We start from the raw sequence: 22,907 nt of genomic DNA on the forward strand, positions 1-22,907 counted from the left end.
ACCCTGAACGTGCTCTCCCAGGGATACGCTGTCACAAGCAGGACTGGACCGCCTGACTGAGACCTGCAGCCCGGCACAAACACCAATCACTCGCACGAGGATGACAGCCCCCACCAGCGGGGTGACAGAGTGCCAATTACCTTCCAGCTTCTTCACTTTGGCTTCTAGCTTCTTCTTCCTGAGAACAAAATTGTACACATTAACGTGATGAGGGAAGTATTAATGGAAAAAACATATGACAACCTCAAAATCTGTGGTACATGTTTCTTTTTTTTAATTACTGAGATTTATGTAACAGAACGTTAGCCACGACAAGCATCACATACCAACCACTAACACCACCAACTGTTCAGAAGGCAGAGCAAACCACAGAAAGAACAGTATGCTGTTTTCATGCAGTATTTGGAAAATGGATTTAAAATTCTCTGTTTATCAGGCATGCCACACCTGGGACTTAGATGAGCATGGTTCATCTAAGCCAAGCTCATGTGTCCAGGTGATATCTTGATCAGGTGAGGTTACTTTAAGAAGCATGTCTGATGGGAACAGTCACACCATCATTTTATAGGAGATAGTGGCTAGAAAACTACACTTTTTCAGTTTTAGGCAAGATTTTTGAGTCAGAGAAGGTAGGAAACCCTCTGAGAAAGTCTCTTGAGTTACTGTGAAATAACTGTATGTGTAGTTCACAAGCTTTGTAAATGATGTGAACATAGTATTAGACTTCAAAACAATTAACTGACATTTTGGAAGAGCCCTTTGCCTTAATGGAACAAAGACACCCATTCCACATAATATGTGTTAAAGGAGATGACAATTATGTTTTTTTGTTTTTGTTTTTTTTTTACCAAAAAAGGAGATGACAATTACGTTTTCTCTGTGGAAATGTAACACAGACACACACCCACATATAGACATAAAAACTTTTATGGAGTTCCTTCTTTGTGCAGGCCCTTAACATATGACAAGGTATTTTATCCTATTAATCTTTCAACACAGAATTTCCAGACATGCGGAAACCAAGGTTAAGAGATTAGCTCAAGATCACCCCATTAATTATGGCGAATAAACCCAAAGACAGAGAAGACAACACTACTCATATAAGCATTAGACAGCGTCAAGGTTGAACACCTTATTTTCACAGTAATTTTTAAATACATACTGAGCATCAGTTTTTAAGCATTCTTCTTTCACACGAGCATATTCCTGATGAGTGTCCTGATACAACTTTAGAGAACTCTGGAAAAGAAATTTTATATATTGAAATTTACATATTGATTGACATTCACCAATGTGAAAGTCACTGACCATCAGTGATAACTGATTTTGACCTTGATAAGCTAAATCATTATCATTTAATAGCATGAAATTAACCAAATGAATAAATATGTTTAGGCAGGAAACCAAAGTACACTGAACACTTTAACAGATATAACCAAACTCTCAACAGAGGTAACATGATTAACAGTCTAGTCAAACAGAGCTATAAAATTTTAAATATGCTAATTTTAAATCCAAATCTTCGTAACATTGAATAGCTAATATTTTTGTCTCAACCAATTAGAATTCAACAACCCTAGAGCAATTTTCGAGCTTAATAAATGTAAGTTACTATTGCCGCTGGGCTTCCCCAGGTGGCTCAGTGGCAAAAAATCCACCTGCCAATGCAGGAGACGCAGGCTCAATCCCTAGGTCAGGAAGGCCCCCTGGAGGAGGAAGTGACAATGCACGCTAGTATTTTTGCCTGTAAAATCCCAGGGACAGAGGAACCTGGCAACCGTCTATGGGGCTGCAAAGTCAGATACAACTGAGCAACTACACAGCAATTATTACCACTGTGCAGAAATATCAATCCTTACCCTTCCTGGTAACCAGGGAGCTGTGTTCACACCAACCACAGGCACGTGTACCGGCACCGTGGGTACTGGCACCATGGGATGGGAAGGAACACACTGAGCCTGGCCACAGTCCTCCTGTGCACACAGTTCTTCAACTGCCAGAGCTCGGAGACACGGTCTTCCTGACCCCTTTTTACAGGTGAGGGGCCTGAGGATTCAGAAGCTGAGGAATTCTTTGAAAGCCAAACTACAGGATTGACTGTTGAGGGTTTATTATTCAACTCTGACTCCAGTATTAATGCTTCCTCTCAGGTGTGGTTGATGACATTACTTTGTCATCAGGGGCAGACAAAATTCAGCACGATTGTTTATCTTTCACCATGTAGATAAATATATAATACTTTCTAAACAAACAGGAAAATCAAGCACTGTTAAAGTAGGAAAACCTCAAGGAGGCACACGGCATGACTTGAAGACTAAGAGGCGCAAGTGCTGCCAGGTCAAGGAGACAGGAATCAGCGTGGCTACCACTCATCTCCTGCTAAACACCTAACTACCGGCTTCAGAGTTTTTAATCTGTAAAAGCCGTGAATTCTCTTCTAGAGCTCCAGTAAGAGTAACATGAATTTTATATTAAAAAATAAGTTTACAGCACTTAAAACTGTTTTATTCCAACTGGGTTTTGAAACAGAGAACCTAATTTTTCCCTAAGTTTAACAAAGTCTGAACTTTTGCGTGCTATTTTACACTTATGTGCTGTGCTTAGTCGCTCAGTCATGTCCTGTTCTTGCGACTCTGTGGACTGCAGCCCGCCAGGCTCCTCTGTCCGTGAGGATTCTCCAGGCAAGAATACTGGAGCAGGTTGCCATGGCCTCCCATGCAGGGGATCTTACCAAACCAGGGATGGAACTCAGGTCTCCCACGATGCAGGCAGACTGTTTACCGTCTGAGTCACCACAATGGCAGAAAGAAAAACAGAGAAAGCAAGCAATGCAGGACACACAAAGTCATACAAATTCACAGCTAAAAGGTTCTTCTACTAAATCTCTCAAAAAGCATACTAATAAATACAGACTTGCATTGATCACTAATAATTACTGTTAAGGACTGATGCATCAGTCAACTAGTTCAGTGTTCTCTAAGGACAGCAGTGCACTTAACAGTCCTCTCATTTCTCTCTGCTTTGTTAAGATATACAATGTCCCCTTATCTCAATGATAGTAAATAAGCAGATCTTATTTTACTGAAGATAAACCTGTGTAGGAAAATTACTTTAGGTACCTTTTTCTCTTCCAATTCGGCTTTTAAAAATCCCAGTTCTTCCTGACATTTCTGCAGAGGAGAAATTTTTTGAAGCATCTGCTCCACTTGGTGATGCAGAGTACTATTCTCTCTAAAAATGGACAAAGCATTAACGTTATTATGAGAAGTATCTATGATAAATTATTAAATATATCTACTGGTGAGTTTCAATTTTTTTTTCTAAAAACAAAAAAGAAAATAAGAATCTCTTTTTTTAAATGCACTCTATTTATTTTGGTATTTTTAATACCAAAATTATTTACATATCACTTTTTATTTCTTTGACATGACTCTATTTCTAATAAAAGCACATCAAAAGCCATCTGAGAAGCAGACACCACAGGCTCTCAAGCCACTGGAGAACATAAGAATACTGGGACTGTCTGTCAAGCGATGCAGCTTTTCCAATAATAAACTCATCACCACTGATTTAAATTAAATGACAGGCAACTTTGTGATTCATTTTATAACCACACTTTGCCTCCTTCTAATTTTAAGTGTAATCAGTAGCGTTGTACACAACACTACTACATTCTAAATAAGATCATTTTAAATTGTTTAAAATATACACAGTGAACAACCACATTAAATTGTCCAATTCACAGAGACACTAACTGATAGTAATAAGCTTCAACTCAAGCCACATGGTCAGTAAAAGTAACTGAAAAACCAAACCCTAGCTCGTAATTTGAGATCTCAGTAAGCATTCATTTAAACAACTTAACAGGAAGGAAAATGTACATCTTTTATTATGAGTGCTCAAAAAGCCGACATCATGGGTCAATTCTATGCGGCACTTTGTTGAGTTTGTGTAGAAATCTAGTCCAGTAAATGTCTACCCTGAATCGACTGTGAAAGCAGGCAGCTTACCTTCTTGCAAACTGCAGCTGTAAAACTTGTTAAAGAAAACCGTGACCACTTTACAGGCACCAGGTACCGGTCTGAAGACAAAACTCCCTTTAAAACTGTGATAATTTGTGTTCAATACACATACAGGTAAGATCATAATTTCTAGAAAACAGCATTCAAAATTCCACCTGTAGCATATGATAAAAAGCTTTTTACTGAGCTACTCCTAACTTACAGCATTAGCATAAGTCGAAATATATATTTCTCTAAATTAAAAGATTCTTAATTAATTGTATGATTAATATGAAACTCTAGACAAAAGCGAAGACCAAGGAATAAACAACTAACGAAAACGACCTTGAATCCCCACACATCCTGCCTTGCCTTTCTCAGAGTCCAGAGCACAGTTCCAGCAAATAAGAGTTACGTACTTACTAAAATCGTACACATTTATGTATCTATATGTTTAATGAATACAGGTGGCTCAGATGGTAAAGAATTGGTCTCCAATGCGGGAGATCTGAGAAAAGAAATACAAGCAGAACATAAAATCTGAAAAACCTTTCACTTTTACAATCGGCACAGTTTGATAACTTCATTTCCCATCACGCTGCCAGTAAAATATTACCGAAGACAGCAGTTTCATCTTTAAGTTTCATCTCCTGTAAAACCCTACTCTCATATCACAATACAGAAATGCCTATTGGTCATAACATGTCTGTATCCTCCTCTATTAGAATATAAACTTCTAATGGAGTATGTATTATTCATCCTAAATTACTGCAGTCTTTGCAAGAAATAAAAAGTCACAAAAATTTCTGATGAAATAAAATATACCCTCTGTCCTATAGAAAGAGAAACTGATGAACAAGACGACGGTCAAATGACACAAAAGAGTTCAGAAAGGAAACTAAGGCAAGGTGAAAAGACAGCCCTCAGGGTGGGAGAAAACAGCAGCACATCAAGCAACCGACAGAGCACCAACCTCCAAAATACACAAGCAGCTCGTACAACTCAACACCGGAAGGCAAGCAAGCCGATCCAAGAGTGGGGAAGACCTAAACAGACATTTCTCCAAAGAAGACATACAGGTGGCTAACAAACACATGGAAGGAAGCTCAAGGTCGCTCATTATCAGAGAAATGCAGAGCAAAACTTCTATGAGAGATCACCTCATACCAGTCACAGTGGCCATCATCAAAAAGTGTACAAGCAACAAATGCTTAAGAGGGTGTGGAGAAGAGGGAGCACGCCTGCACTGTGGGTGGGAATGTAAACTGATACAGCCACTGTGGAAGATGGTATGGAGATTCCTTAAAAACTAGGATAAAACTAGGCCATATGGTGAGATGACCCAGCAATCCCACTCCTAGACATACACCCTGAGGAAACCAAAACTGAAAGAGACACACGTATCCCACTGTTCACTGCAGCACTACTGACGATAGCTAGAACACGGAAGCAGCCCAGATGCCCATCGACAGATGAATGGATAAAGAGGTCGCGGTGCACATACACAGTGGAATATGACTCAGCCATAGACAGGAACACGTCTGAGTCAGTTCTAATGAGGTGGATGAACCTAGAACCTATTATACAGAGTGAAGTGAATCAGAAAAAGAAAGATAAATACTGCATTCTAACACATATATACAGAATCTACAAAAATGGTACTGAAGAATTTATTTACGGGGCAACAATGGAGAACCAGACAGAGAATAGACTTATGGACATGGGGAGACGGGAGGAGAGGGTGAGATGTGTGGAAAGAGTAACATGGAAACTTACATTACCATATATAAAATAGACAGCCAGTGGGAATTCGCTGTATGCCTCAGGAAACTCAAACAAGGGCTCTGAATCAATCTAAAGGGGTGAGGTGGGGAGGGAGGGAGTTCCAAAAGGGAGAGGATATACGTATCAGTTCATTCAGTTCAGTCACTCAGTCATGTCTGACTCTATGGCTGATTCATGTTGAGGCATGACAGAAAACAGCAAAATTCTATAAAGCAATTATCCTTCAATAAAAAATAAATTTTTTTTAAAAAAAGGAGTACAGAATCAAGTCACATAAGATGCTGTATTAAACCGACAGCACTGGTACCTCAGGCTGCAGAGTAAACCACTGCATACTGGAGGTGCAGTGAATACGCACTGTAAGCAAATGTCAGCCGTGTTTATTGAAAAAAAGTATCTGTATTTACCTGTAGTTGAGGCTGAAGCAGATCACCCCATTACAGGGGGAATTCAAGAATAAGTTTTATCAATTTTTAATAAACTATTCTAATAATTTTGATCTTTACAATTTCATAAAGTTTAGGAAAGCAGCTCAATAACTTCCCTGCTAGAAGACATCTGTCATCACCTCAGAAAGTCCATACCATTTCTTCCAGAAAGGACACAATAAGTACATATCTGCCTCCTACTGGAATCAACTGCCTATTTCCTTGTTTTGCTAATTAAAGGTATTTACAGTTTTCACACAGCTTTCAAAACCAAAGGTATCACTCTTGTAGTAACACAGACTTATAGTTAAACAGATGGACAGTTTCAATAAATAAAACACAAGAGGAGATTTTCAGAGGCCTGTTGTTTTAAATGTAAAATTTCAGATACTAAAGAGATTGGAATGCTACGCTTTGATTTTATTACTCCAATCATACAAATCAGATATGATGGTACCAACACAAACCAATAACATGTGAGTTTAGGAATGCCAGAAACGAAACTGAAACCAGTCTTAGGTTAGTGCAAAACCTAAATAGGAGCATTTGCTCCAACACTGAAGCTTGAGCTGCAGGTCAGTGAATCCCTAAAAATACGTATGTTTATTGTCATAGGAGAGACTTAATTTTGCTAAGTATTAGCACAGCATGTGGCAGAATAACTGGGCACACAATTTCCCCCCTTTCAAGAAAATACAGAAGCCGATTTGCTCCAGATGGCTCCTGAACAAGTGGGGACTCAGAGCCCAAGAACTGTCCAGCGTATACAAAAGTACACTATGACTTGGCAAATATTTATTACTCTCTACAAATCACAAAGCTAATTAACAAAAGTTAACCTTCCAACATTCTGATACTCCTACAGTATAATTCTTACAGAAACTCCCAAATCTTCTCACAGCATCATCTCAGCTTCACATTACTCCTAAACCTAAAGAACATAGGTGATGTCCTCAGTGCAAATGAAAAAGACCGACTCTTTAAAAAGCTTACAAAACCTGAGAAAATCAGCATTAATGACAAAAACAAAACATTCTGAAACAAGGAGACGAGCAGCCTTGATTTAGCATGTGTCTAGAGTAGAAGACAGCTGCTCACTGAGCTTATTAGAGGCACTTCCTACTTTGAATCTGTAAACACCCCTTCCCAAAGGATAACCATGAAAATTATCACATTTGTTTACATTCTCAAAAATTCAAAGGAAAAAGCCAGTAAAAGGATATCATCACATTTCTTCTGATATTCTGTTAACAAATTACTGCAACAAAGAAAAGAGTTACGTTACTTTTGAATCTAGAAAACACACTACGTTTCAAGCTTTTTTCAAAATGTACAAGGCACTCTTCTCCCTAGGTTTCCTGCAACAAATTTAATTCATTAAATATATGTGCACACGCACGCATATGCAGAACCTTAAATTCCTTAAAAGCACTGCACGTATATGGGTTTTTAATTTAAAATCCCTTTGATCTAAATACTATCTTTGCCCATAAATTCCTGTGATTTTTAAAGGATTAAAAAAACAATCTCACACCATGACCATGAAATACCACAAGGAAATCCATCCAGTCCTAAAGCTAAGAAGGCTTTAAAGAATTTTTAAAGCTCTTAGAATTTTTAACATTTCCAGCTTAGCAGAAATTATGTCCCAGCCCCTGAGCTTTGCTGTAAAGGTCTGAGAGCACTGGGAGTTCCCCAGTGGTCCAGGGAGCTGAGACCGTGCAAGTTCCACGGTGCGGCCACACACCAGAGAAGTGTGCACACCCGTAAGACCAGAGGCCTCCCCGAGACCAGGCCAGGCCCCGAGGAGCTGCACTGCCCCCCACAGCACCACGTGGGCCCCGGGCAAGCAACCCCCGGTCTACCCTCAGCCCAGGGCACCACCACCACCACCCGCTCCAGCTTGTACGTCAGGTTCATGCGGTTCGGCCAAACACACGAAAACATACTCACTCGGTGTTAATAATTTTTTGCTTCAAGGTAATTAATGCATCAACGTATTCATTCAAATTCTGCAAGAAAAAAAGCTGCAGTTAGCCATTTGTTTTTATAATATAAACTTTTCTGTAACATTTATGATAAAATATAAACATACAGTTCACTATATTATACAAACGCAGAAATATGTGAGTCTATTATCTACGTTGTACTTAACCCCCCTGGGATATTCTGTGTGACACTGGGCCCTTGCTCCATCGCTCAGAAGCTCCTTCTTTACCTGAACCACCACACATTAACAGCAAGATGCTCTGCCTGTGCGTGCTTTGTCACTGTGAGAGCTCAGTAAGCAGTCACTGTTTTAGTTCACTCACTACTACTAACCACCAGTCTACACTTCACTCTGTGTTATTTCCAAAAGGACTTAATCCAAAAATACACGTAAACTCAAAAACAGCAAAGAATGAAAAATAACATGGGAAAGACAAACAGGAATATTAAAATAGGGTCAAGAGTCAGTGAAGTTTCTTTCTATAAGGATCTATTTTATATTTTAGGGACAACTACAAATTTGGCTCTGAATCATTGCTACCAATTTGATGGAAAAAATTAACTGTTCAAAATGTTTCTAATACTTAAAACTGAACAGATATTTTTAAGTGACTTTTTCCTTTACTGTCTCCTTTTTTCATTGATAAACATTTCAGAACTAAGAACTTATTTTTCATTAATTTTCCCCAAAATGTCTTTATCTAACTTATTTTGAGAATTACAGAACAATTTCCCTTCACACTAACGCACATTTTCTTTGCAATCATACATGTAACATTTATTGAAATAAGAAATCAACACATTAAAAAGTATGTACCTTCTTATATAATCTCAACACCTGTCAAAAGCCACTCTTACTTTTTGTACATATCTTTTCAGAACTTCACTGTACATTTAAAACATGTTTGGATGTATTCAATTCACCATTTTCCCATGGAAGACCAGGTTGGGTCCTTTTCAGTCTTTACCATATTGTTAATAATACACTGGGCAATATATTTTCTTGCCCAGTCTTCTCGGAGGCACCTCTATTTTCAAATCCGAACAGGCTCCCTGCATTAGTGATAGCTGGAAGCTCGATCATCTCAGAACCATGTTTTTCATTTATATTTCTTCACGAGTGAAACTGAGAAATCACCCTTGTCTCTTGTGGCCATTCTTAGAAAAAATTTTAAAAGCTCTTAAAAATTAAAAACAGACACCCACTAGGACAGCTAAAATCAAACTGACAGGTAATAACAAGCGCTGGTGAGCATGCAGAGAAGCTGGAACTCTCCTAACACTGCTAGTGGAATAGGAACTGTACAGCTGCTGTGGAAAATAATGTCACAGGTCCTCAAAATGCTGAACAGCTAACTATATGATTCAGCAATTCCACTCCAAGGTATACACCCAGAAGTGAAAGCACATGTCCAGGCCAAGTTTGTACACTCTTATTTAAAGCACTTCCCAGGTGGCGCTAGGGGTAAGGAACTTGCCTACTAATGCAGGAGATGCGGGCTTCATGGCTTGATCCCTGGATAGAGAACGTACCCTGGAGGAGGGCATGGCAACCCACTCCAGTATCCTTGCCTGGAGAATCCCATGGAGAGAGGAGCCTGGCAGGTTACAGTCCATGGGGTCACAAAAGAGTTGGACACCACTGAAACAAGTTGGCATTTAAAGCAGCATTTATTCACACTAGCCAAAAAGTAGAAATAAACTAAACATCAACTGATAAACGGATGAATCATCATCTGATGAAGGAAAAAATAAAACGTGGTACAGCCGTGCAATGTGAATATCTGACAATGAGCAGAAATGGATGGCCCATGCTACATCGTGGATGAAAACTGAAAACCTGCTAAGTGAAAGAAGCCAGTTACAAAAGGCTAATGCTGTGTGCTCCATTCATGCGAACTGTCCACAACAGGCAGAGACAGACAGACAGAAAGTACACTGGAAACCACCAGGGCCTTGGTCTGGGGAAACGGGATGACTGTTGATGCTTAATGGGTTCTTGGAGAGGGCACAGGAGCAAGAAAGACGTGTTTAACAAGTGGTAACCAGTTTCCATAACTGTCAATATACTAAAAACCACCTAACTGTACATATTAAAAGGATGAACTTATAGTATGTGAATTATACTTCAACAAAACTGTTTCAGCTAAATTAAAAACAGGAAAGCAAAATAAAAGACTCAAAAGTTTTGGTGGTAAAACTGGAAAAAAAAAAAAAAAAGCCCTCCAAACCCCTCCCTCCAAAAAAGCAGAGACACGGGAAAGAATTCAGAAAAGTAAAAGCAATCGGTGTGTCAGTGCAAGAAGTCTCACCTGCCTGATAAAGAGTCTCGGGGAAGAATGGAAAAGATAGGGAGATAACCAAACACTAAAATTTCAAGAAGAAAAACCCAGAACTGCGGCCACAGTTGCTAAACTGAAAGGGCCCAGCACAAGGATCCAAACTGGATCCAAACCAGGAAACAGAAGCACAAAATATCAGAGCCTGAGGCAAAATAAGGGTCCTGTAAGAGTCCTGAGAGAGAAGAAGTCAAAGTGACACAGTTCAGCTCAGTTCAGTCGCTCAGTCGTGTCCAACCCTTTGCGACCCCATGAATCGCAGCACGCCAGGCCTCCCTGTCCATCACCAACTCCCAGAGTTCACTCAGACTCGTGTCCATCGAGTCAGTGATGCCATCCAGCCATCTCATCCTCGGTTGTCCCCTCCTCCTGCCCCCAATCCCTCCCAGCATCACAGTCTTTTCCAATGAGTCAACTCTTCACATGAGGTGGCCAAGTACTGGAGTTTCAGCTTTAGCATCATTCCTTCCAAAGAAATCCCAGGGCTGATCTCCTTCAGAATGGACTGGTTGGATCTCCCTGCAGTCCAAGGGACTCTCAAGAATGGACTGGTTGGATCTCCCTGCAGTCCAAGGGACTCTCAAGAGTCTTCGACAACACCACAGTTCAAAAGCATCAATTCTTCGGTGCTCAGCTTTCTTCACAGTCCAACTCTCACATCCATACATGACCACTAGAAAACCATAGCCTTGACTAGACGGATCTTTGTTGGCAAAGCAATGTCTCTGCTTTTGAATATGCTATGTAGGCTGGTCATAACTTTCCTTCCAAGGAGTAAGCATCTTTTAATTTGATGGCTGCAATCACCATCTGCAGTGATTTTGGAGCCCAAGAAAATAAAGTCTGACACTGTTTCCACTGTTTCCCCATCTATTTCCCATGAAGTGATGGGACCAGATGCCATGATGTTAGTTTTCTGAATGTTGAGCTTTAAGCCAACTTTTCCACTCTCCTCTTTCACTTTCATCAAGAGGCTTTTTAGCTCCTCTTTACTTTCTGCCATAAGGGTGGTGTCATCTGCAAATCTGAAGTTATTGATATTTCTCCTGGCAATCTTGATTCCAGCTTGTGTTTCTTCCCATCCAGCGTTTCTCATGATGTACTCTGCACAGAAGTTAAATAAGCAGGGTGACAATATACAGCCTTGACGCACTCCTTTTCCTATCTGGAACCAGTCTGTTGTTCCATGTCCAGTTCTAACTGTTGCTTCCTGACTTGCATATAGGTTTCTCAAGAGGCAGGTCAGGTGCTCTGGTATTCCCATCTCTTTCAGAATTTTCCAGTTTATTGTGATCCACACAATCAAAGGATTTGGCATAGTCAATAAAGCAGAAATAGATGTTTTCCTGGAACTCTCTTGCTTTTTCCATGATCCAGTGGATGTTGGCAATTTGATCTCTGGTTCCTCTGCCTTTTCTAAAACCAGCTTGAACATCTGGAAGTTCACGGTTCACGTATTGCTGAAGCCTGGCTTGGAGAATTTTGAGCATTACTTTACTAGCGTGTGAGATGAGTGCAACTGTGCAGTAGTTTGAGCATTCTTTGGCATTGCCTTTGAGATTGGAATGAAAACTGACCTTTTCCAGTCCTGTGGCCACTGCTGAGTTTTCCAAATTTGCTGGCATATTGAGTGTAGCACTTTCACAGCATCATCTTTCAGGATTTGAAATAGCTCAACTGGGATTCCATCACCTCCACTAGCTTTGTTCATAGTGATGCTTCCTAAGGCCCACTTGACTTCACATTCCAGGATGTCTGGCTCTAGGTGAGCGATCATAACATCGTGATTATCTGGGTCATGAAGCTCTTTTCTGTACAGTTCTTCTGTGTATTCTTGCCACCTCTTCTTAATATCTTCTACTTTTGTTAGGTCCATACCAGTTCTGTCCCTTATCAAGCCCATCTTTGCATGAAATGTTCCCTTGGTATCTCTAATTTTCTTGAAGAGATCTCTAGTCTTTCCCATTCTGCTGTTTTCCTCTACTTCTTGGAACTGATCCTGAGGAAGGCTTTCTTATCTCTCCTTGCTATTCTTTGGAACTCTGCATTCAGATGCTTATATCTTTCCTTTTCTCCTTTGCTTTTCGCTTCTCTTTTTTTCACAGCTATTTGTAAGCCTCCTCAGACAGCCATTTTGCTTTTTTGCATTTCTTTTCCATGGGGATGGTCTTGATCCCTGTCTCCTGTACAATGTCAAGAACCTCATTCCATAGTTCATCAGGCACTCTATCTATCAGATCTAGTCCCTTAAATCTATTTCTCACTTCCACTGTATAACCAAAAGGGATTTAAGTCATACCTGAATGGTCTAGCGGTTTTCCTACTTTCTTCAATTTAAGTCTGAATTTGGCAATAAGGAGTTCATGATCTGAACCACAGTCAGCTCCCGGTCTTGTTTTTGCTGACTGTATAGAGCTTCTCCATCTTTGGCTGCAAAGAATATAATCACACAAGTCACATACAAAGAACCTGGAATCAGAATATCTTCTGACTCCAGCAATCATCCAGAGACCTGAGAAAGCAAGCCTTTAGCATGTTGGGGGAAAACAAATTCCAAGGTAAAATTCCACACAAGCTATCAATCAATCACGATGGAAAACAGATATTCTAACACTTGGAGTCTCCGCAAACTCACTCCCCAGACGACCCTGCTCAGGGAGGTACCCAAGAACGTGAACAGAGCCCACCCTAATCATGAGATAAACGGAGAGAGGATGAGGCAGGCACGAAACAGAGGTCCGGAGAACCCAGCAGGGCAGCTGGGCGCTGCTGGGCAGGCCCAAGGGCTCAGAGGGGATTGTTCTCCTTGAAAACCCAGTGGAATGAAGGCATTACGTGGATCTAACTGACAGAGCTGCAAGGGAGCGTGGAGTCATCACGCACTGAGATGGATTATTTTTTAAGTCGCCTCTTCCCACCCGCCCCCAATTCTCTCTCAAGTTCTCTGCAGGCCAACGTCATCTCCCCAGCCTCGCTTCCAGGGGCCATTCTGTAATGTCCAGAACTGTGCCAGACACATTCCAGAAACCTCAGGCCCTGCGGTTAGACAAAGCTGGGCTTAAATTCCTCTTCCACCACTTTCTAGAAGGGTGCACTGGGAAAACCAACGTAACTTTCTCTGCCTCAGTACTATTTCCAGGTTTACAGACAAGGCGACTGAAACACTGGTTTGCGTATGTTTGGGGGTGGGGCAGGTTATGTATCTGGCCTGCTATCAGATTAAACAGAAGCAGCCATATAAAGCATTTAACTTCATCTCTGCCATATTAACATTCTCAAGATTAATCCACTGAATTAAGGATATAGCTATTAATCAGGGGAAACACTAGAAAACACAGAGGTAAGGAAAAATAACTGCAATTTATTCCATATTTGGCTCTAACAAACAGTCATAATGATGTCAACTCTGAATAGTGACCTAAGGGGCATTGCAGCTACACTGAGAGGATTGTTTTTTCCACTGGAGGTGGGGGTGTAGGTCCAGCCTCACCCTCCAAAGGCAGAAATGGAAAAATAAGTCTGAAACTGAAAAGCAAGAAGCAGCGACATACCTCTATTACTTAACAATATGCAACAGTGCAAACAAAACTGGCATCTCTCGAGAACACAGGCAGGCTGGCTGGGGGCTTAACAAATCTGGCGCGTCTAGCTGTCTTTCTAAACTATGCTCACACAGTACTCTGACTTTAAAAACTTAAAATCACAAAACGCAGCATTACCCAGGAAAGCAGCATACAACACCAGGTGAGGACTATGCCGTGGCGGCCACCGCACCCCAGTCCCTGACCTCTCCTCTGGCCCGAATGACAGGTCTGCCGCTGCGCTGTCCTCATGGAACAGTCTCTGGGGCTTCTCCGACCCCGCTCGCAGTCAGGGCCGCTAGCAATGCGTCTGGGAACCGTGACCGCGCTGTGGAGCGGGGGGCGGCAGGCCCTGGCTGACCGATCGCCCGCACGTGCATGCTGTGCCCTCCCGGTGCCCAGGCTGGGGTGTCCTGAGACCACTCTCCGGCAGCCCGTGCTCTCCTCTGGAACCCCGTTGCCGCTGTCTCTGTTCTATGTCTCTGTGCGGACACAGCTTCCTCTCCTTCAGGGGCTTCTGCCTCAGCATCCCCTGGAAACCTCACGTCCCCCAGTCTCCTCTGCTGTCCTGACTCCCTCCTCCGGCTTTCCTCGGGCTCCAGCCCACGCTGCTCACTCCCGTGCTTGCTGACCCAGCCCCCAGGGCAGCCCCCGAGTCCTGCCGCCTGCTCCACAGCACGTGGTTCCACGAGCCAGGCCCCCGCCCCCGAGTCAGTGAGGACATGAGCACCGAGAGAACGGGGAGAGATGCGGTCCTCTCTGAGTCCCACCTTCCCTCCACACAGCGGCTGTGCACGCGGGGCGGGGGCACACCGAGGGCCCAGGGCTGAGAGGCGGGCGGGGCGGCCCTTGAGTTAGGGAAGCGGTGTTACAAGACACAGACATCGAGCAAATAAGGAAACACACGATGACAGTGGGCTAAATAAACTGCCTGAGTCCGCCTGTGAGCACTGACGTTTGGGGCGGGAAGGTTCTTGGCTGCCTCTGGAGTGCCCTTCCCGCCGTAGGGGCCTGCCACCTTCACGGTCACTCCTCACCCCACAGCCAGAGGCTGTCCACCCCCCGGGACTGGTGCAGACCAGAGCCCACAGGGCAGGCCTGAGACTGCAGCCCTCAGAAAGGCCTGCTTGCGAGGAGGAGGGCCTTGGCTGGCGTCCAGGAACCTGGGTTTCTGAAGGGTTCCCACCATTCCCCAAACCAGTAAGAGTGGTACCCAGTGGCCCGATGGTGAGACGTGGCTGCTGCTGAAACCTGCTCTCCTCCCGGGAGGCTGGCGCCTGGGCATGTAGGCAGGCGTAACCACATGGCCAGCCCACAGCAGCCTCTGAGCTCGGAGTCTCTAACAAGCAGCCCTGCCGGACAATACTTGACATGCGTCACAACACACGGCTACACAACCCTTGAGTCAAGCACTCAGCTGGCTTCCTCCACATGGCACCTCGCTCGCCTTTCCTGGGTGTGCTTCACCACAATAAACCACTAACCTAACCCTGCATCAGTCCTTCCTGGGCATCACCAAACCCGGGGCGGTCATGGGGCTCGCTACTACAGGGTAACCACTTAAACGTCTCCAGACCTGGCCAAGTGTTTCGCAGAGAATATAAAGCTGCCCTGCAACTTCCCAACACACGGGAGAAAGACCAACGGCAAGAGGCAGAAGAGACACAACGACACACAATACATCTCCCTGACAGGACCTCGCACCAGGAGGGGGAAGCCACACCTGGCCGGGATGTAGGCCCCTCAGGTGGGTCTGCAGACAGTGACCTGAGGGAAATCGAGCCACACGGAGAGGCCAGAGGAAGTGCGGCAGGAAGGCTTTTGGCCCGATGGGAGAGCTGAGGCTCTGCTGGAAAGCGCTCAGATCTCGAGGAAGCACACTGAGTGTGGAGCTGGAAAAAAGTGTGTGTGTGTGTGTGTGTGTGTGTGTGTGTGTGTGTGTAGGTAGACCAACAAGAATGTGGAGCAGGGAGAAAGTGTGTGTGTGTGTGTGTGTGTGTGTGTGTAGACCAACAAGAATGTGAAGCGGGAAGAAAGTGCGTGCATGCGCGTGTGTGTGTGTGTGCGTGTGTAGACCAACAAGAATGTGAAGCGGGAAGAAAGTGTCTGTGTATGTGTGTGTGCGTGTGTGTGTGTAGACCAATGAGAATGTGGAGCGGGGATAAAGTGTGTGCGTGTGCATGTTTGTGTGTGTAGACCAATGAGAATTTGGAGCAGGAAGAAAGTGTGTGTGTGTGTGTGTGTGTGTAGACCAATAAGAATGTGCAGCGGGAAGAAAGTGTGTGTGTGTGTAGACCAACAAGAATGTGAAGCGGGAAGAAAGTGTCTGTGTATGTGTGTGTGCGTGTTTGTGTGTAGACCAATGAGAATGTGGAAAGGGAATAAAGTGTGTGTGTGCGCATGTTTGTGTGTATAGACCAACGAGAATTTGGAGCGGGAAGAAAGTGTGTGTGTGTGTGTGTGTGTGTGTGTGTGTGTAGACCGACAATGTGGAGCGGGAAGAAAGTGTCTGTGTGTGTGAGTGTGCGTGTAGACCAACAAGAATGTGGAGAGGGGAGAAAGTGTGTGTGTGTGTGTGTGTGTGCGCGGGCGCACGTGTAGACCAATGAGAATGTGGAGAGGGAATAAAGTGTGTGTGTGTGCGTGTTTGTGTGTGTAGACCAACGAGAATTTGGAGCGGGAAAAGTGTGTGCGTGTGTGCATGTGCGCATGTGTAGACCAACGAGAATGTGGAGCGGGGAGCAAGTGTGTGTGTGTGCGCATGCGCGTGTCTGTGTGTGTAGACCAATTAGACTGTGGAGTGGGGAGAAAGTGTGTGCGTGTGAGTGTGTGTGTGTAGACCAACAAGAATGTGGAGCGGGGATAAAGTGTGTGTGTGTGTGTGTGTGTGTGTGTGTGTATAGACCAACGAGAATGTGGAGCGGGGAGAAAGTGTGTGCGTGTGTGTGTGTAGACCAACGAGAATGTAGAGCGGGGAGAAAGTGTGTGCGTGTGTGTGTGTAGACCAACGAGACTGGAGTGGGGAGAAAGTGTGTGTGTGTGCGTGTGCGTGTGCACGCATGTCTGTGTGTGTGTAGACCAACGAGAATGTGGAGTGGGGAGAAAGTGTGTGTGTGTGTGTGTGTGTGTGTGTATAGACCAACGAGAATGTGGAGCGGGGAGAACGTGTGTGCGTGTGTGTGTGTAGACCAACGAGACTGTGGAGAGGGGAGAAAGTGAGTGTGTGTGTGTGTGCGTGCGCGTCTGTGCGTGTGTAGACCAGCGAGACTGTGGAGTGGGGAGACAGCGTGTGCGTGTGCGCGTGTGCGCATGTCTGTGTGTGTGTAGACCAACGAGACTGTGGAGTGGGAGAAAGTGTGTGTGTGTGTAGACCAACGAGACTGTGGAGTGGGAGAACGTGTGTGTGTGTGTGTGTGTGTGTAGACCAACGAGACTGTGGAGTGGGAGAAAGTGTGTGTGTGTGTGTGTGTGTGTGCGCGCGTCTGTGTGTGTAGACCAACGAGACTGTGGAGTGGGGAGAAAGTGTGTGTGTGTGTGTGTGTGTGTGTGTATAGACCAACAAGAATGTGGAGCGGGGAGAAAGTGTGTGCGTGTGCGTGTGCGTGTGTGCACGCACATGTCTGTGTGTGTAGACCAAGAGACTATGGAGTGGGGAGACAGTGTGTGCGTGTGAGTGTGCGTGTGTGTAGACCAGCGAGACTGTGGAGTGGGGAGACAGCGTGTGCGTGTGCGTCTGTGCGTGCGCGCATGTCTGTGTGTGTGTAGACCAATGAGACTGTGGAGTGGGGAGAAAGTGTGTGTGTGTGTGTGAGTGTGCATGTAGACCAATGAGAATGTGGAGAGGGAATAAAGTGTGTGTGTGCGTGTGTGTGTTTGTGTGTGCAGACCAACGAGAATGTGGAGTGGGGAGAAAGTGTGTGTGTGTGTGTGCGTGCGTGTGTGTGTGTGTAGACCAACGAGAATGTGGAGTGGGGAGAAAGTGTGTGTGTGTGTGTGTGTGTCTGTGTGTGTAGACCAATGAGAATGTGGAGTGGGGAGAAAGTGTGTGTGTGTGTGTGTGTGCGTGTCTGTGTGTGTAGACCAATGAGAATGTGGAGTCGGGAGAAAGTGTGTGTGTGTGTGCGCACACGCGTGTGTCTGTGTGTGTAGACCAACTAGACTGTGGAGTGGGGAGAAAGTGTGTGCGTGTGAGTGTGTGTGTGTAGACCAACGAGACTGTGGAGTGGGGAGAAAGTGTGTGTGTGTGTGTGTGTGTGTGTGTGTAGACCAACGAGAATGTGGAGTGGGGAGAAAGTGTGTGTGTGTGTGTGTGCGCTCGCGTCTGTGTGTGTAGACCAACGAGACTGTGGAGTGGGGAGACAGTGTGTGCCTGTGCGTGTGTAGACCAACGAGACTGTGGAGTGGGGAGAAAGTGTGTGTGTGTGTGTGTGTGCACGCGCATGTCTGTGTGTGTAGACCAACGAGACTGTGGAGTGGGGAGACAGTGTGTGTGTGTGTGTGTGTGTGCGCGCGTGTCTGTGTGTGTAGACCAGCGAGACTGTGGAGTGGGGAGACAGTGTGTGAGTGTGCGTGTGTAGACCAACGAGACTGTGGAGTGGGGAGACAGTGTGTGCGTGTGCATTGTGTGTGTGTGCAGACCAAGGAGGACGTGAACCCAGGCGCCTTGGCCGCCTGTGAGCGGGGGGAACAGAATATCGGCCTTCTCTGCGCTCTGCCGGCAACTGTCCTGGAAGTTCTAAACTATTTCAAAATGAACTCTTTAAAAACCACAAATTTCTCTGATTGCTGTGCTGTGGGTGACTTGGCTAAATGACCAGCTTGAATCCTCTCCAGTGAGCCGCGTTTCCTCCTCCTGTTTGCTAACTTTTTACCTACTGCGGGTGAATGGAGTCCGGTGGAGCTTCATGAGGGCCAAGCCTGTCCCCGAGCGGTCAGCCAGGGCCCCGGGTGATGCCCCTGGCACAGTGGGAACGCCCACCCCTCCACGTGCACACACCTGCTGGGACTGCTGAGCGGCTCTGGCTCCGGGGAAGGGCAGGCTCCAGCCTCACGGGCCTCTTCTTCCCCATCCCTCTGCTTGGGGCTTGATCACTCAGGGATTCCGTTCCCCTCCTAGTCTCTGCCCACACCTCCTCTGCCCACACCACGCCCCTTCCATCTCTTCCCTCTCGTTTATCACAAATGGTTCTTCAGGCCTCGACGCACTTCCTCCGCGAAGCCTTCAGCTGCCCCTCCTGGATGCTCCCAGGGCGCCTACCCTGAACGTCCCCTGGAAGAGAAGAGCTGACCTCTGACCGACAGGGTCTGAACTGTGTGGGTCCCACCTTTTACTCAGATTTTCTAAGTATCATTACGAGACACGGACACTGTGGGTGCTGTCTCATCCTCTGTAACCTCAACCACAACACACGCTCCGTGCCTCTTCTGTTCATGCTCACGTTCCAACACATACCACCGTCTCACAAACACGGTGACGCTCGAAAAGCATTTACTGAATGAATCTCAACTCCGTGAGCATTTGCTATCGCCACTTACATTTCGGAACAGGTATGTTTCAAGTTGCAAATAATGGAAGTTGAAACCACTGGTGATTATCAATGGAAGTCCAACACAAATTTCTATTAACAATTGGCTCAAAGCTGCTCCAAGGACAGCCAAACACCATTTATTCTGAATCTATTCTAGTTACATAAGCTAAACAGTAAGACTATGTGCTTCAAACTCTCATCTGGATTCTCCAGAGAATTAAAATGTTTTACTCTGCAATAACTAAAACTGGTTAAAAAAAAAAAAAAGTGGTGGGGGTGGAGAGGCCCTCTCCTTCACCAGAATAAAGGGGCTTCCACCAGCTTGACTTAAAACCTCTCAGCTTAAGATTTGTTTAACAGTACATAATACCAGTGTGAGGATCCACACAGGTTTAGGATTTCCAAAGTTTGGCAACCCATACAGACACTGGGGTACAGATCAGTGATCAACCATCGTAACCAGTAAGGATGAGAAAACAGGTGAGGTGATACGAGAGACTAGGGAAAAACGTGGTCAATCTATAAACTTCTAAATCAAGCCACAAAAGCAATGTATCTCTGCACCCGCTAAAGAAAAAGAGGGCAGGGAATTCCCTGGCAATCTAGTGGTTAAGACTCCAGAGTTTCACTTCTGAGGGCTCGGGGTCAATCCCTGGTCAGGGAACTAAGATCCTGCAAGCCAGAGGCATGACCAGAATGAGAGAGAGAGAGAGAGAGAGAGAGAGAGAGAAGAGGGCCGGGAGGAGAGAGATGGGGAGGAAGCCGCGCAGCCCGCGCAGAGCGCTGCTCTGCGGGCACAGCTGGCCTCCATGGGCTCAGGGGGGAGCCACAGCGCTGGCCCGGGGGCTCCTGCAGGCAGACCCTCCTGATGTGCACGGGAAACTTCTGCAAGACCCAGGACTCCCGGTGCGCCAGAGCTCACAGCAGGGTGTGCTCGCCACAGACCCTCTCTCTCTGAGGCCCACAACGCGCTGCGGTGCCCCGCGACCCTGCAGAAGCGTCTCTGCTGCGGGGCCGACCGCGGGCCTGACTGGCAAATGCCTGTCCTCACCCTCCGGTCTCCCCATCCTGATCTCCCCCACGCATCCTCTTTACCTCCGTCTGTCTGCTGCTCCTGGCCTCATGACCCCACACCCACCTCAGTGACCAGCAGGCGTGGACGAACACCCTCCTCCACTCTCCCGTCCCCGCTTCTCCCCAACCAAGATTCTCACAGTGAACTCAGGGCACATCTGACGTAGCCGCTTCGCTTTTTCCCCAGAGGGGCCTGTGGTACCTGGAGGCTCCACACCAGACGTGAACACAGCTGAAACCCCTCAGGGTTTCAGTCCACACTTCCAGTGCCCGTTCCATCCCACAAACTAGGGTTCCCCCGAGCATAACCACATCCAGCCCTCCAGTGCTACCCGTGGGTGTCTCCACACTACAGGCTGAGACCACAGCACCTAACTATTTATGATCCTGCCGCTTTCGGAAAAGGCCTGCAGACTCCTGTACTTAGAGACCTCACAGGACGACCCCTACGGCTGCTGGCTGGCTTGAGAACCAACAGAAGAATGTGGCGCAGCAGGAAGGAGGGAGGTGCCCAGGAGGTGGCTGCAACAGCCTCTGGGCCAGAGATCACAGAGGTTCACACGAGGGGGTAAGCAGTGGGGACAGGGAGGAACAGGTGGACCAGGAGAAGACGACAGTAAGCTGATGGGCTGGACGCAGGGTGTGAGAGAAAAGCAAGGAACCAAGGGGGACATCGAGTTTCTGGCCAAGCCACCAGGAGGACGCAGTTCCTACTCTGAACGAAGACCAGGTCTTTGAAGGAGATTCGGACCCATGACTGGACACTGTTATTTACACTCGTTGTTCTACAGAAAAACCTGTGACTCACTGTCCTTTCAGAAGAGCCAACATCCTTACAACAGACTCGAAGGGCATCCCCCGTCAGCCTCTCCTCTAACTTCATCAAATTCCGTAGGTCACTGTGCCCCCCACCAAATTCATACACTGACGTATAATCAGCTACAGGACAGGCACAGCAGGGTGGTCCTCCGCTGGGTGAACAGGTCAGAACGGCACAGCCTTCGGGGATGGGATCTGTGGTCTCATGAAGGAGGCCCTAGAGCTGCCAACTGAGGGCGCAGCAGGAATCACGAACCAGGAGTGCCGCTCTCACCGGAGAGCAGACCCGCCAGCCCCTGGATCCTGGGCTTGCCGGCCGCCGAGACTGTGAGGAGTGAATCCCTGTCGCTTATGAGTCACCCGGCCAGGACGGCCCCAAACCCACCAAGACCCCAGCGCGCGCTCCACCCCAGCTGCCGTGCCTCCACGTCTTCCCAAGCACACGAGCGACTGGCCACCACAGCAACCTCTCGGCCGTCTGGGGTGCTCCTCTCCAAAGACGTCTCCAGAGCTCATCCTCACCCTCCCTGCCCAAAGACAACCTCCCCGAAGCCTCCAGGACTCCCTACGTAAATTCTACCAGACACTGGCCCTTTCCTCAGCCTTTTATTCCTCTCCCTTTCTCGGCTCAATTTATTTCCAGCACATTTATTACCTTCTCACATAACTTGTTGACCATCTCCTCCCCCCACCTCCTAACACAGAGGCTCTGAGATGAAGAATACTTGCCTTTTCACCCACTGCTGTAACTGCACTTCCTAAAACACAGCAGGGGATCAAAAAACATTTGCTGAGTGAATAAACAGCCCAGAGAATAAATACAACTTACAAACGATTCAAGAGAATTTCCCTCATGGACATGGGTTTTGAGGGGAAAACAAAAGCACATTATGAATGCCTCCATGAGACATCTCAGCTCAGACAGTGACTTTCCCATTTGTTCCCCCTCTATTTCAGAGTGCCAGGGCAGGACTTTCTTCTCTCCCACCCTGCTCCCAGCCCTTAAAATGTTTGGGATCAGCTCATAGATGATGCTGTTAGAAAAACAAAGCCCCAAACCCTCAGCTCCTCTGATGGCCTCGGGGCCTACCCTCCCTCCTCCCTTCACAGAGCTCTGCCTCTGCCCCAGCCGGAGCTCCTCCGGTTCCTCAGATGCCTCGCTCCTTTTCACCCCCAAACCCGATCACCTGTCAAACCTTCTACCTAGGAAGCTCCTCCACACCTATCCAGTCTGCTTCTCACCATTCACGTGTCCGAATGTCACCAGCTCAAGAGCAACCTGCCCTCCCGGCAGCCCCCAGCGGAGAAAACACCACCACTCCAACGCCTCCCTTATTTTCCTAACACTTCAAGCCTTCTGAAG

At 46.1% G+C, this 22,907-nt stretch overlaps 1 protein-coding gene across 4 annotated transcripts in view; it reads right to left on the reverse strand.

The window, feature by feature from the left end:
• Positions 1 to 22,907, reverse strand: part of ICE1 (interactor of little elongation complex ELL subunit 1) — a 69,268-nt gene that overhangs the window by 44,714 nt on the left and 1,647 nt on the right. Inside the window, exons 2-8 of one of the 4 annotated variants that reach the window (XM_060400281.1) lie at positions 8,168 to 8,226; positions 5,783 to 7,472; positions 4,425 to 4,509; positions 4,011 to 4,177; positions 3,120 to 3,231; positions 1,163 to 1,239; positions 141 to 178 (exon numbers count right to left, since the gene is read on the reverse strand). In XM_060400281.1, the coding sequence (XP_060256264.1) occupies positions 141 to 178; positions 1,163 to 1,239; positions 3,120 to 3,197 (193 nt within the window). In that variant the 5' untranslated portion in view covers positions 3,198 to 3,231; positions 4,011 to 4,177; positions 4,425 to 4,509; positions 5,783 to 7,472; positions 8,168 to 8,226. Of the gene's footprint in view, positions 1 to 140; positions 179 to 1,162; positions 1,240 to 3,119; positions 3,232 to 4,010; positions 7,473 to 8,167; positions 8,227 to 22,907 lie in introns of all 4 variants that reach the window. The other 3 variants (XM_060400279.1, XM_060400280.1, XM_060400282.1) reach the window with 3 other exon arrangements.

This window comes from Ovis aries, chromosome 16 (genome assembly GCF_016772045.2).
Source record: "Ovis aries strain OAR_USU_Benz2616 breed Rambouillet chromosome 16, ARS-UI_Ramb_v3.0, whole genome shotgun sequence".
In the NCBI taxonomy this organism is placed as follows: Eukaryota; Metazoa; Chordata; class Mammalia; order Artiodactyla; family Bovidae; genus Ovis; species Ovis aries.